This window comes from Culex pipiens, chromosome 2 (assembly GCF_016801865.2).
Source record: "Culex pipiens pallens isolate TS chromosome 2, TS_CPP_V2, whole genome shotgun sequence".
Classification (NCBI taxonomy): domain Eukaryota; kingdom Metazoa; phylum Arthropoda; class Insecta; order Diptera; family Culicidae; genus Culex; species Culex pipiens.
In genome coordinates, this window is record NC_068938.1 from 25,642,244 (window position 1) to 25,658,461 (window position 16,218).

Here is a 16,218-nt window from a genome sequence, read left to right on the forward strand (position 1 = left end):
TTTATTGAGATAATTAAATTTGATATATTTTTCCTCTTTTGTCATCTAGGGTATTCCATATCCAATGAAATTCTTCTGTTTTTTTTTATTATTATTGTATTGTTTAGTTTTGTATATTAATATTCCTCCCACCCTTTTCATCATCATCACTGTTCATAATCATCAGTTGACTCTCGCTCTGTGTTGTTTGCTGAGTGTGAATGAGTTTTTTTCTTCTTCTGTTTGTGTGTGTGTGTGTTTGTGGATTTTTGTTTTCCTCTATATATAATCAACCACCTTAAAAGGTTTGCACTTCTTTTATTGAAGTTTTGCTTTTTTAGTTGTTTGTTTTGCCCATTGATTTCATACACAATATTATTCAACGTAGTAGTGCAAGTAGCATTTAGTTTCATGCAATAATTCTTATTCCTTTCTACTAACATGCGGTTTTAATTACGTACGTAAACAGTAGTGTTGTGTATGATATCTGCGTGTGTGATTTTTCTTCTTTTTTACTTGCTGTTGAATTATGTTTTTTTGATATATAAATCTAAGAGCTAGTTAAGAACTCCAATTAGTTTTTTTTCTTGTAGTATTTTAAAACCTTCATCGTCGACTACGTTTTTTTAACATCTTTTTCACCGCGATTCTCTCTAGCAAATATGTACGTCCAAATCAAAGGTGAATCACCCGGCAAATGTAGCACGCACGTTCTACGCGTGTGACACGATGTCCTACGGATGTTCAGCTAAAATCTCCCGAACTACACCTACAAATCACGGATTGCGTGTTCAAATGTTCAACAGTGAGTGTGTGTAAAGCATAAATTATGATGTTTCAACAAAGAAATAAACTCAATTGACGTGTTATTTGCCGCCACCGCCGCCGTCGGGTTTTGGCGAGGATGGCTCCACCGCCAGGATCACATGTTTACCGTGCACTTTTGGCTGCTGCTGCTGCTGAAGGTGGTGCTGGTAGGGGGTGGGCGGCAGGGCCACGTTCGAAGCCGTTGAGGACGCGGACGAGAGGGTTTGCTGCTGTTGGTTGATGGACTGGTTGGAGGATTTGTTGGAGGTTGTGCCGTTTGGTTGGGCGGTTGAAGTGGCCGCCGCCGAGTTGTGGTGGTGGTGCATCAGGGTGGACGCGCTCGAGCTGGACGACGACTGGTTGTCGTAGAAGATCTCCGGCAAGCTGGTGCTCGATTGGATGCGATTTGTACTGGAATCGAAGTGAAGCTTCTGGATCTTCTTCAAAGGCTGATGGTAATTGTTGAGGTTCTGGGAGGTCGAGGGAGAGTCCCGACTGCCGTGCCCGCTGTTGTTATTGCTGCTGCTGCTGGTGGTGGCACTGCTTTCGGCGACGACGACCGGGGCCACCGGTGCCGACTGCTGATGCTGCTGCTTCACCTTTGTCACGTTCGGGATCATCATGACCCCGCTGGGGCCAGGTCGCTCCGTCATGCAAATGTTTTCCCTATAATTCGTACTACTGCTACTGCTACCACTAACCTTATCTCTATTGCTACTCCCTGTTATCACCTCGTTCATAATGTCCATTTTAGAATCGTATATCAGCTTGCGGATCTTTTCGTTACTTTCCTGGATCATGTCCTCGAGCGAGTAGTAGTAATCGCCGGTATGCTGGGGCTTCTTACGGGTCGCAGCCGCCCGTCCCGCCATCCAACCGGCGCCCAGTCCGCTTGTCCCGGCGTAACCCAACCCACCACCGTCCAGCTTGTTCACGTGAATGATCTTGTAGTGGGACTCTTTCGGATCTCCGCTCAGATTCTTCATCAACAGCGTCTCGTACTCGCAACCCGCGGCCACTCCCCCAAGTGCCTTCCCCCCACCACCACCACCACCCATTCCCGTCACTTTTCTCTTCCGCTTATGCTTCCTGTTATGCTTCAGACTATAATTTCCCTCATCTTCGCCCGAATCCCGCATCCCCCTCTCGTCGTCGTTGTAACACCGGAACTGCATCGTACTGCACTCCCCAAGCTCGTCCCCTCCGCCCCCGTAACCCCCGCTCAGCCGATTCGGTTGATAGCCACCCTTCCGCACCCGCGCCACATTCCGATCGTACGCCAGCTTCGCCGGCGGCTTCAAAATTGACCGCACAATCATCGCGTCCGTCGGCGGCGGAACGATCGACTTGAACGACTTGGGCGTATCGCCGATCCCCCCAAGCTCCTCCTGCTCGATGTAGTTTATGTGGATCGGCGACAGTTGCAGCTGCAGCGGCGGTTCCGGACTGAGCTGGCCATCGTTGGGCGTAAAGTACACGGACGCTTTGCTCTCGTCGACGCTCTTGGCCGAGTAGCTCTCCAGATACTTGAGGTTGTAGTCGGACGATTTGTACTTGATGGCGGCGGCCGCGATGACGGCGGAGGCCGCCGCGGCGTCCATCTGGGAGAGTTTCTCGATGCGGGACTTCAGGTAGACCTCGAAACCTAAAAGAGAAGGGACGGCGTTTAGAAATTGTTAAAAATGCTATGGAGATGAATGACATAGATGAAGATTAGGGAGCAATTTTCCCAAAAAATAGCCAGGCGGCAAAAAAATTGCATCAGTAGTTTGTCAGAGTGCCCATGCAAAAATACAGTGAAAATATTAAAGATATAAATCATGAAAAAAAAATGTCCTCATCGATTTGGTCAAGAAAATCCACTGTTTTTACAGACTCACTAATTTATTTAATTTTGTTATTCTTCGCCACTGGTCGTGGTTGAAGATGGAAGCCAAGAAAAAAAAATAATAATGCAACATAATTCACGTAACAAACAGGGCGAGGGTGAAGAAAAGCCCCAAGAACTCGCTCCCTCTCCTTTGTTCTGCTGTTTGTAAAGCTGTTTAATCCAAAATTGCTGCTATTTCTAAACGTAGGTTTTATAACCTTATTTTTGAATTTCTTCTTTTCTGCCTCAATTTGCCATACAGTCCAGACTTGTTTATTCGAAGGCCTTGGCATAATTTCACTTCGGATAATTGTCATTTTTGTCATTTTGACAATATATTATTTTAGAATAGTTGTGTACAAGAAAATTTACTGTACAAAAAAATAGCAATAGTATAAGACACGACGATTTAGCTATCCAAGTTTCACAGAGATTTTAGAAACATAAAATATCAAAATAATATTCAGGTATTTCAACAAAACGCAGCACATCGTATACAAAAATTATAAATAAAAAAACTTCATTTATAAACAAAATATGTAAAAAAATATTTTACCTATTAGTCAAGCTTTGTCACATTTTTTTTTCATTTATGTTTCGAATGATGTAATCCAACAAGCTTCAAAATTCTGTTATGAAAATGGCTCGAAGTTTAAATTTGTAGTATCGACAATGTTGTATTCTATAGAATCATATTGAACATTTCGAATTTCTTCATAATGCCGAATCTCAAAACGCAGAATCTCGAAATCATGAGGAAAAAGCCTGACAATTATCATTACATTTTTTGGCAGAAAAATTGAAAAGAATAAAAAATAAATTAAATATACAAATTCTAAAATCGAAAATACAGTATGAATTCTTAAAATAAAAAAAATATAAATTTGATTGCGCACATAAGAGCGTCTGTTTGATCCTGTCGCACTTTCTTTCCCGGTAATTACAAACAACTGTTGTTACGATAACTTTAAAGATTTAAACACTCAAATATTTATAGAATTTGAAATCCTACATAATTTTATTTCAATTTTTTTTAAAAAAATGTTATACCAAAAATAAAAAATTAAACCAAAATTTAATAATTCAAAAATTGTAAAATTCAAAAAATAAGAAACTTGAAAAATTCGTATGCGCTACAAAATTTGATTGTCCAATCCAATCAAGAAATTGTAATCTTTCTAAAATATTAAGGTTTCAAACCTGAAACATGAATCCAAAAATGTCAGATTTTTTTGTAATTTGAGATGGCGACAATTAAGAAATCTAAACTTGAAAACATTAGGAATTCTTGCTTGCTGTTCAAAAGTTCCTGTGTACATATGAGAACCATGGCGCATTGGTTGTTTTGGTTGTTTTGAAAAAGTAAACAAGAATTTAGGATTTTATGAATTGAGAATTTTAGAATTTCGAATATATATATGGCAAAAACACATTGAGAAAATTTGTCCCGTTCCACCTTAACCATGATTACCGTCCCGTTCCACCTTATCCCGTGAAAATCAGAAGCAATTTTTTAAACATCGAAAATTAACCGCACTGTTGACTTGTAAAATCAAAAAAAATCTAGCACGCATAACATTCTTAGAAATCTAGAAAAATGTCACAAAAAAACAGGAACCGAGTAGTTTTAATTTTTGAAAGTTTTCTTATGTATTGTGCAATTACGAAAAACTGTAAATTTCCAAGTGGTGTCCAGTAAATTTAGGAGAAAGGTTTATTTTGTAAACAAGTTGGCAAACTCCGGAAAAATGTTTTGCATTTGCTACAAGAATCATCAAAATCGATTGCAATTTCGATTTATGCTAGCTTAAAAATTTAAGGACTGCAATAATTTATTTAAACCATTTTTTAATCTTATGACTTACATTTCTACATTTCCCTTTTTAACGAAAATCAATCAAAAATATTGTTCCATTAAACAGCTGTCTAATTTGTATGGAGACTCATATGGACGAAACAACAATGCAAAATTGTTTCTTTGGACCCATAAATGCAAAGCCAAAAACAAAAAACCAATACTCAAGCGATGGCTAAAATTCGAGAAAATTGCTCGATTCCCATCAAGTTGCCCGAGAATGCCTTTGATGAGAGTCCGGTGGAGACGCATTATATCTTGTTCAAGCTTCATGCACCACCATGCGTCTCCAGCTTTTTTACGATGCCGGGAAACGAAAAAAAAAGTTCTCTCTCCTTCCAGAAGGAAACCACGTGAGCGACGAAAACAAACAAACCCAACAAAGAAAGCAAAGGAAGAACAAAGCGAGGAAATGTTTGATGTAAGCCAGAACCAGCACGAGAGAGAAAGAGAGGGAAAAGCATTTTCCAGAAGCCGAAGCTCCTGCAACGTTGAACCGGCAGAACAGATGATTCTGCTTTGTATGTGTGTGTGTGTGTGCCTGAGTGTTATGGTGTATGTGTGCCGCACGCGATGAATAAACATAAGCTCGAGCTCGTTCCTATGTAGAGTGTGCAGAGCATTACACTACATATTACTCACAGCTGAGGGTGCTGGGTCTGAAAGAAGTGTGCAAAAAAAAAACACGCTTGCAATTTGATGGAATATGCCGGCGAAATCTTGTCGAACGGTGACGATGCGATGGCTGGTGGGATTGGCGTTATCTCGAGTGGAATGATGTCATATCGTGATGGTGAGGGCGTAAAAATCGATGAATGAATATGATAAAAAAGGGCTAACCCGTGAGAAGAATGTGTTAGCTGTTGCGACCGATGGAATTCAGAGGAGAAAATTTTCAGCATTTACACTAAATCATAACCTCAATAATTATTAACAATTGAAGTTAAGTACCAAAAAACATCCGTTCTTAAAAAAAAAGTTTAAAACTTTTGAAAATAGAAAAAGGGTATTTTTTGGTAAAACTAATAATTTGTTTTATAATAAATATTTATTTATTTTATTTCTTTATATTTTCCAGATTTTGTTCGTCAAACATAAATTTCATCGATAAGCATTTTACTTTTTTTTGTATTTTTTACCCTCAGCTCTAATTGCTTCGAAGTTTTCGGTTCCAGGATTTTTTTTAATAGTAGAAATTTTCTAGATTACCTTCTCAACATAGGTTCCCTATGTTTTAACGACATTTTGAAAAAGAATGCGAGATTTATTTTGGAACATAGGGTACTTGTATTTATTTTACTCCTACCTTGGTCGAGATCATTCTAGATGTTCTTCCGGAGAAAATGCAAAAATAATCATCAAAATCGAAAAAAGAAGGCCACTCATATCCTACGTAATAGGCATTTCTTTAAAGAAAGGATGATTTCAAATCGTTAAACTGCAAAAAAAAGTCAATATCCACAAAAAAGCACAAATTATCTTATGCATTCCACAAACTTCTTTGAATAGAAAAAGTGATAATATATGCCAAATACTACCAAAAACAAAGATAAACTAAACAAGATAAATGAAAATTAAAATACTAAAAATAAAATAAGAAAAACATAAAAGAAGAGAAATGAAGTTTTTTGAAGAACAAAAGTTGCTCAAAATGACAATCATCTTTCAAAAATAATATAATATAAATATTATTTTAAAACTTTGCAAAAAATAAATTTAAAATTTTCATTTAGTATATTTTTGTAATGTTTAACTATTTTACATGGAACAAAAAGTTAAACCTCTACTGTCCTTTTTTTGATTTTTTTTTATTTGTCCAGTGTTCAGAAGGTCATTTTGTTATACAAAAAACTTCACTTCTCTTGTTTTATGTTTTTCTTGTTTTATTTTTAGTATTTTAATTTTCATTTATCATGTTTAGTTTATCTTTATTTTTGGTAACATTTGGCCTTTTCTACCACATCCTATCATTATATTTTGCCTTTCTAATTTGTTCATGTTTTTAAAGTCATTTTTTCAATTGTTTGCCATTATCAATTAACATTTAAATTGTAAAAAAAATGCGTAGAGGCATAGTATGAGACACTACAAAAATTATTGCATACTTTTTTTAATTTATAATATAGGAAATGTTAGCAAAAAACACAGCCAAAATTGACCCATAAAAAATTACATTTTTAAAAACATTGGCAAAATCACATAAAACAAGTCAAATCTAGATTAAATTTTCAAAAGGTCCTATCTGCAAAGGAAACCCATGACTCAAAGGTTGTTTTGAAAATTTACTCTAGAAATATCTAACCCCCAAATTATCTAAAATTTGAAGAGTTCTCGCCAATACTTTTTTAAGATCAAAAATTGGTTGAAAAATGGATTTTTGGCGATTTTTTTTAGATTGAAGCCCGTCTAAAGGCGGAGTTGGGTTGTAAAGGATTGGAAAAATAAAAAAAAAACATTTGCAATGGCCTTAAAAAAACTTTAACATAACTTCAGTAATTGTTGTATTTCATAACTTTTAAGAATTGTGGAAAAATGTATGTTGGTCAAGTTTTCTCTTTTGGTATAAACTACTTAATTTTTGAAACCTTTTTTTAATTATTAAAAAATAATTTGTTTCAAATTATTTTAATATTTGTAAAAAGTTTTGAATCCCAACTGGTTAACGAATAGTTTTTCACTTTGTTTTTTTTTTTTAAACGAACAGTTTCTGGATTTTATTTGAAATAAATGCTACAGGAGTTTCCAATTAATTAGAACCATGCATTATGTACATTTTTTCAAGCCATCCACATCAACGACCCCCGGGTCTTTTGTGGTCTCTATTGCAAGTTTCTGCTCGAACCTAGGAGTCCGAAGACTTGAATGGGGAGAACACCCAAACCTCTTTTTACTCCAAGGAACCTTCTACCCCAATGTTTGAACTGACGACCTTTGGATTGCGAGTCCAACCGCCGCCAGCGATTCCACCGGAGTAGGCTTGGTTTGGTGTGTTGTTTGTACTTATGGCATGGAGACAACTCCTACACCTGGAATGACTTAACGGCCTAACAACCAAGGCCGGGACTGACATTTTACTTCCTCATCCGATGGAAGGTTGCAGCAGATGGGAATCGAACCCAGAAACATCCGCTTACAAAGCGGACAGCGTAACCATTTGGCCACGCACTGCCACGCATGTACATTTTTTAACAAATAAATTAAAATTATAGAGGGTTTTTGGCTGAAAAAAGCATTTATGGGAAAGGCCTTAGACCTTCAATCACAAGTTTCTAAAAAGCGTTTTCACCTAAAATGGAATCAATACTATTTAAGTATGAACAACAAGCAAAATTCCATCGATAGTTTTTCTACCAGAAACATGTTTTTGTTGTTGAAATTTAGCTCTATTTTAACAATGTTCTGAAATAAAATAAAACAGAATCATTTGATAAAATTCGCAATTCGCAATTCGCAATTTTCAGTGTAAGAACGGGCCTTGACCGATCTTATGCACTAGGTTCCCAACGAACACGCACTGCCCTTACACCTACATCTCACCCTTGCTCTGAGTCAGTACGAGCAACACGCTAGAACACGCTTTGAGTGTTCGTGCCAGGCATGCACACCTTCTTTTCCGGTTACGCATTTTAACTCGGCCGGGGGTGGTACATTACGTAGGGTTTGATGTAAGTATAAGCGCCTAACCATTTATAGTGTGCCTAACAACTTTCATTAAAGCAAAAACTGTTTTATTTTTAGTTTGAATTCAAAAACTAGTTGTTATTTACTGTGTTTTGTTTTCTCCTGAAATCTTTCCTAGTGTTGAGTCGTGTTTTTATGTTGCTATTTCTTTTGTCGCGGTGTTTTGTTACAATTTTGGTCCTAAGCATTTTATAAAAGTTTTTCAAAAGTACAATAGTAATATTTGTGTTAATTCTTTGATCACTCCAAAAAATGAGTAAGGGCTCGAACCTCATTTGTTTGAAGAAAAGGGTAAAGATTGAAAACAATGGACAGTGAAAGAAATATACTATTTGAAGAATTAATAGTAAAAGAAAGATAGTTATTTATAAAGTAGATAAAGAAATTAACAATAATTAATAAATAGAGGTAAAAAAAAACAAGCTTAGATTGTATTGAGGGCAATTAATAGGCCCAAATTTGAATATTGGCCCAAAATGAATATTGAATTATTCAAATAGACAAATAAAGAAAAAGCACATGATAAACAAAATTTACTGCCAAATTAAGGATTGATTGATTGATTGATTGGTTGGGAAGGGGGAAAGCAGGGAAAGCAGAAAGTATGTTACAGCAGCATCAATTGGTAAAATAGAGTGAAAAAGCGTTGAGAAATAAGAGAATCAAATGAGTAAAATCGAAATGGAGGATAGTAAACAGAGCCGCGTTAGAAAATCAGTGAAACAAAATAAGCAGAAGATAGGTGGTAGATGAAATGGAAAGAAGAGAAACCCCGTTGTGCGATGTTTCAGGTACATCCACAGCAGTTGACTCAACATACTGCGAATCAAAACAATACCGTCTACAATCACAAATTACTTCCCTTTCCCACATTGTCGCGCCCCTTTCTTTTAGCCGTCTCGACTTTGACCCACGGTGGTCAAAGGTTTACGATCCGTTTCCACAGGCCACCAGCTAGGTCATCATGAAAACCAAGCCAACGTGGAGGTAAGAAAATAGGACACTTGCAAGGAACCAGAGCTATACTGTCTTGATCAAGTATGATCTAACAGGACTACGGCCGTAGTCAGTGACGCTCCTTCCAGGATGTTCCTCGCCTGAGCGTCAACTGAAGAGGTATCATCAGCATCATTCGCACTTGGCCTGCAATAAAACAGAATCATTTGATAAAGAAAAAAAATTAGAAAATCTGTGAAAAGTCAATGCCACAATAATGAAATGCTTGAAATTAGTAAAAGGAAGATGAAAATTGCAATTATTCAAAACATAATCATATTTTTAAATTATTTTTTCTACTCACATAAAAAGATGAGCTTCGATGAAATAATTGTATGAGTTTATAGAGTTTGAGGGCAGGTAACTTTTTTCACAATATTTTATGAAATAGTATAATCATCTTTTATGTTGTTTGTTATTCCATTTTCTTTAAACACATGTCCAAGGATAAACACGTTTTTGTTTCCTGAACACACTTAATGGTACCTTATTTGTCAAAGTTTTTCCCCCCAGCTTTTCCAATAATGCAAAAATCGATTCTCATTATCAATAATGATTTGACTTCATTGGAAGGGGAAGCAACCTGGAACAAATATGCATGTCCAATCGACATCAAATTATCAAAATGGACTCCATTCATGGTTCCAATGTTCGAACACCATCGGAGCCCATAAATTGTACTGACTTTTGTCATGCCATCTATTCGAAAACTTCCGACAAGACACATCATCGCCTCTTCATTACAGAACCTTCGACATGGACATGCGGTGGCTCTGCCCTTGGTCTAATCTAATCACAAAGTGGCATTGTTTCATCTGGATCCTATTGAAGCCCACCTGGTTAAGCCGTTTTCGATGCCCGTTCCCACATAGAACAAAACGCCGCCCCTTTTGCTGCAGTTACTCTTCGTTGCACTCTTGGAGCAAAATCCAGCCAACCCAGCTGAAGCAAAAGGCAATTAACCTTGAACCTTTGAAGGCAACATCGACCAGAAGAGGCAGCGCCATGAACCCTTTTTCCTTCCCTGATGGCAGCGCGCTTGCGAACGGCCAATTGAACCGGGAACCACGATCCCGGCTACGATGGCCATGTGCACCAGGAAAGAGAGAGGGAGAGAAAGAGAGCTCCACCAATGCCATGGTTCTTGTCGTTGACAGCTGGCTGAGCTGGGCACAAATAGATTGTCCCCCCTTTATTCTTCTTCTTCTGTGCTGCTTCGTTCCAGGCCGGAATCGATAGCGCACGACCGTGTCCGTCAGCGCCAACCCACACACGCCCTCGTTGCTGCTAAACTGCACTCCAAAAAGTGCCCCCGGAAATGTCTTTTCAAACGAATGGCCCAAGAAAATCGCTTCCAGGAAGTGCACGGTGGGAAAATTTTTGATATTTTTTGAGTTCTAACAATTTGTTAGAATAGAAACGGACAAAAACTGTAAAAAAACACACCGTGCTACCGTTTCACATAGAAATAAGAGAAGCCAACCCTATGGCTGGTCGATATAGATTCAACAAATAGGCCTATTTAGCATTCCGGAAAGAAAGCTGCTCCCTGCCTGCCCACTTCTGCCACCATTACGGTGGGGCACTTCTAAACAAGGAAGGGGGTGGTTAAATTCTCGTCAGCTGTCAGTAGAGAGGGTAGTCGACAGGTGACATAGGGTAGAGTAGTCATCAATGAGACACGGGGAACAATGATAAAATGGCTCTCACAAGTCGTAGTTTCAACCAATCAGGCTCATATTTGGGGGAAAGGTGTGTCTATTGGATACACGTCTGCCGTTATAGTGGCTTTGGTTATGGACGCTCCCTTGAAAAGTTATTCATAAATGTTTGATTCTGGGATGTAAAAGTAAATTATTGACAAAAATTACTTTTTCGCTCGTAGGCTGCCATTAACACCAAAACTAATATTTCTTCAAATTTCTTTCGACGTTCCATAGGGATTGAGTTGGGCTACAATGTCCTTTCATTAGGTTTGGCCAAAATTCAGAATATACCCAGTATCCAGGACTGTCTCATTGTTCCCCACTCATTTCAGCTCATGGGTAACAATGAGACACTTTGATTTTTCTTCATTAAACTTTTCAAAATCTATGGAAATCTTTCAAAACATGAATTAAAAGTGATTTTTGGCATATTTATTGAGTTTTAACTTCATTTAACCAAAAATACAAAGTTATTTGGTATAAATATACGGATTTTACAAAATTTAAATACTTTTTAGTATAACTTTTGTTAATTAAAGTTTCATGTTGGCAAAATTGCTCTAAAATGTTCAAGGCAAGTTACCTGCAATGGAACAATACAAAAACATGATGTTTTACTAGAAAAATCTTGATTTTCGTAGTGTGTCTCATTGTTCCCCAGCTGTCTCATTGTTCCTGCCAAGTGCGTCTACAATGAGACAGTTGAATAACTCTGGCTGTAGATGTCGGATCGATCTCATATTTTGGTCAATGTTAGAACACATTTAAAGAAAGAAAATGCCACAAAAAGCTCATTAAAACATGCTGATGGAAAAAATAGAAAAATCTTTGAAAGTTGAAAACCAAAAGTGTCTCATTGATGACTACCCTACCCTACATGTATGCATGATCCACCTGGTGCTTTGTGGGAAGAAGGATATTGTAATAATAATAAAGAAGGGCATAGGGAAAGTATGGTAGGAAAAAAACACACCCCGCTAGAGGGCTGTTGAAAGGGAAAAATGGAAAATCTATTGACCGTGACTTCGAACAGTGTCACGTTCTACGGGGGATGTTTTGTTTGCGTCAAAGCAGGCGCATCGATATGGTTTCTATGCTGGCAGTGTGGTAAACAGGATAGAGAAAGTTATTGGTATTTTTAGTGTGTTATTGCATTTTCATGTAACCGATAAAAAAATTGATATGAAAATGTTTTTCGGATGCACAATAGTAGGTAAAATGTCGGCAAGGCAAAGCTTTCTACTTATAGGATGGCACCACACCAAAGATTATTCGCTTTTGCCCTATTGCTTTAAGAAGTTTGTAGCTATTTGATAGGGTTTATCAAAAATGTATCCCACAAAATTAGGGAAGGGATGTTGGAATTAATCGCCCCAACATTCTCCAGGGTGCTTTCTAAAGGCTTTTTATTAAACTTTGAATTAATTACCATCTTTTAATTTTTTTTTGCGATTTGGGAACATTCGTTACTTAATCCACCCTCAGGTGGTTGGTGCCTTCCTTACATTTAAAAGGTGCTATCCAAAATAGACACAAAAGAGCGGTGTTTTTCAGTGTTTTATCAATTTGACTCATTATTCATACCACTAGATTGGGTAGTCAGATCTTCATATTGCAGGGCACTTAAGTGCTTATAACTTTTGATAGGGTTGTCAGATCTTCAATGTTTTGGACGCATTGGAAAGGTCTTTTGATTACCAATCCAACGATAGGTCGCATGAGAGATCCGGACAACGTTTTCATCAACATATCTGAGATCCGGCCTCCAAAAAGTGCATAAATAACACTTAAGTGCATATAACTTTTTATAGGGTTGTCAGATTTTCAATATTTTGGACGCGTTGGAAAGGTCTTTCAAATACCTTTCTGAAAATGTATAACATGAAGGGTTTTCCTACAAAAACCACCCTTTTTACAATCTTCCGAACCTTAGTCAAAATCGTTTTTTTAGCATAACTTTTGAAGTACTTAACTAAACTGCATAATTTTTAATAGCGACTTATGGGACCCCACGGCGGATCGAATGAAAAAAAACAGACAAAATCGGTTCAGCCAGTCTCGAGATAATCGAGTGACAGTTTTTTGATCAACATCCCACCACACACACAGACATTTGCTCAGAATTTGATTCTGAGTCGATAGGTATACATGAAGGTGGATCTAGGAGGTCTAATTGAGAAGTTCATTTTTCGAGTTTCGAGTTTTATAGCCTTTCCTCAGTAAGGTGAGGAAGGCAAAAAGCCTTATTTTTGCAAAAAAGGCGCAAAAATGTGGTTTTGAAGTTATGATTTTTTCAAGCTTGTTATGATCAAAGGGAGCGTTCTTTTATTGCGTAACGCAAAAAATTGGATTGGACCCCCTCACCCCCTCGTAACAAAATTTCCATACAAATAAAAAAAAGTATGAAGCGTAACACGGCCTCCGCGAATCAAGAATAATATTTCAAAAGAGCCAATATTACGCCCTTTTGAAATGTTAGTCTTGATAAAAAAAACTTCAAAATATTGTTTCTTGAAATATCTGAAAATTTCACGAATGTTTCATGTTTTAACTTTGAAAATCGGACCATTAGTTGCTGAGATATCGACATTATAAATTGGAGGGTTGTTTTGGTGAGACTCCGAAAACAATCAGAAGTCCAACCTTCAATGTCGCTTAGGCAATTGTATAGCAAATTTTCTAAACATAAAAAAAATCAGAAATGGTCACTCATGGTCACCATTTTCAAAAATCGAAAAACTGCAAATATTTCGCTAAAATCAATTTCTCGGTGGCTACTATCTTGAAAACGGAACCCTTTATCAAAGTACTTTTCGATTGCAAATTTAATTTTATATTTGTTTTTGCATTAAATTTCGATTTTTTCAAAATCCTATAACTCGTCGGCAGATTTTTGAGCATAATTCCCTATGGCTCAAAAGTTGCAGGGGTTTGTCCCCTAAAACATATAAAAAAATCTCGAAAATAAAAATGTACGTATTTTTGGGGAATTGCGTTTTGTGACCAAAGTTGATAAAAAATCGCAATTTTTTCCGTGTACCTTTTTTTTCAAAATCCCTCAAAACTTACAGTTGCTTGACTATTTACGTACCATTTTTGTATGGACAGCAGCCAAAATTATATGGAGACGTGTATGGGTGAACCAATGACACAAAATAACTTCTTTGGGCATAGGGAAGGCCGCCACTAAGTTTGAGCCAAATAAAAAAATACAAAAAAATAAAAATGATCGAAATCGGCCGATTTCGTAAAGAATTGCTCATATCTGTGTTAATCCTTTCCAATCAGTCTGATGAGCGGGCTAACGCGCCAATCCTTACTATGTGTACTGTGTTTGAATCCCGTCAGATGCTTTTTTTGTGTCTACAAAAATTGTACATGAGCAATTCTCTACGAAATCGGTCTTTTTTCTTCAATTTTAATTTTTGTTTTTTTTTATCCGACTGAAACTTTTTTTGGGTCCTTCGGTATGCCCAAAGAAGCCATTTTGCATCATTAGTTTGTCCATATAATTTTCCATACAAATTTGGCAGCTGTCCATACAAAAATGATGTATGAAAATTCAAAAATCTGTATCTTTTGAAGGAATTTTTTCATCGATTTGGTGTCTTCGGCAAAGTTGTAGGTATGGATACGGACTACACTGGAAAAAAAAGATACACGGTGAAAAAAATTTGGTGATTTTTTTATTTAACTTTTTATAACTAAAACTTGACTTGCAAAAAAACACAATTTTTTTTTTTTTTTTATATGTTTTAGAGGACATAAAATGCCAACTTTTCAGAAATTTCCAGGTTGTGCAAAAATCATTGACCGAGTTATGAATTTTTTTAATCAATACTGATTTTTCCAAAAGATCGAAATTTTGGTCGCAAAAATTTTTCAACTTCATTTTTCGATGTAAAATTTAAATTTTAATAAAGTGCACCGTTTTCAAGTTATAGCCATTTTTATGTAACTTTTTTGAAAATAGTCGCAGTGTTTCATTTTTTTGAATTAGTGCACATGTTTGCCCACTTTTTAAAAAAATATTTTTGAAAAGCTGAGAAAATTCTCTATATTTTGCTTCTTCGGAATATGTTGATACGACCTTTAGTTGCTGAGAGATTGCAATGCAAAGGTTTAAAAATTGATGTTTTCTAAGTCTCACACAAACAGCCCACCATTTTTCAATGTCGATATCTCAGCAACCGATTTACAATGTTAAAATATGAAACATTTGTGAAATTTTCCGATCTTTCCGAAAAAATTTTTTTCAAAATTTTCAAATCAAGACTAACATTTTAAAAGGGCGTAATACTGAATTTTACAGTGTAGTCCGTATCCATACCTACAACTTTGCCGAAGACACCAAATCGATCAAAAAATTCCTTCAAAAGATACAGATTTTTGAATTTTCATACATCATTTTTGTACGAACAGCTGCCAAATTTGTATGGAAAATTATATGGACAAACTAATTATGCAAAATGGCTTGCAAAATGCAAAAAAAAATCGAATGACCGAAATCCTAGAGAACTGCTCACATGCAGTGTATAACATTAAGTGTATTTTTTCTCAAAGATGATGTGCATGCTTTTCTATGCGATTTTACCATCGATTTTTTTGCTGTATAGTTTTCAAAAACTCATGGCTTTTCGAAAAACTAGAAAAGCTATTCTAACTTTGGAAGACAAAACCTTCAAAATTCTTGTCGATGACCGTTATATTTTATTGATGGAAAATGTTCAAAAATCAATTAACAGAACTTGAAAAAATATTTTAGTGCAATCAAATTTTGAACACACGAAAAATAACATTTTTCAAAGAAAATTATCAAGTGTACCCTCTTTATCTCAAAATTAACCTATACTATTAATTTATGGAAAATACTCAACATTTTTCAGATATCAATTTCTAGAACATGAAAAAAAGTAGCAAAAATTTGCGTAAGATGCTTTTTCAGACAAATTTAAGTATATTCCAACAGCTTTAAATTCAAAGCGATGAACTACACTCTTTATTAATGAAAAATATTCGTAAAATGTTCTAAAATCCATTTCTATTGCCTGCAAAAATATTAATATATTATTTAGGCCGATGCAAATATTTAAAAAAGTTTTTGTCCCTCGGCCCTGGCCGAGGTCAAGGGGGGGGGCAAAAAAATAAAAAAATATAAAAATTTAAATAACAAGCCATAGTCTACACATTTAAATGAAAAATGTGTTTTAAAATGCATTTTACACTTGTTCAGTTGTTTTGCAATCATTATCAATCTAAGATCTGACAAAAACAAAAATTGTATCGAAAAAAAAGATTTTGCATCGAAAATTTTCAAAAAATCT

General features: G+C 36.2%; 1 protein-coding gene across 1 annotated transcript in view; it reads right to left on the reverse strand.

Annotated features, from left to right (window-relative positions):
* LOC120414590 (uncharacterized) overlaps nt 1–16,218 on the reverse strand; it is a 76,977-nt gene continuing 60,759 nt past the window's right edge. The window contains exon 6 of the mRNA XM_039575830.2: nt 1–2,431. Within this exon, the coding sequence (XP_039431764.1) occupies nt 846–2,431 (1,586 nt within the window). The 3' untranslated portion in view covers nt 1–845. The remainder of the gene's footprint in view (nt 2,432–16,218) is intronic.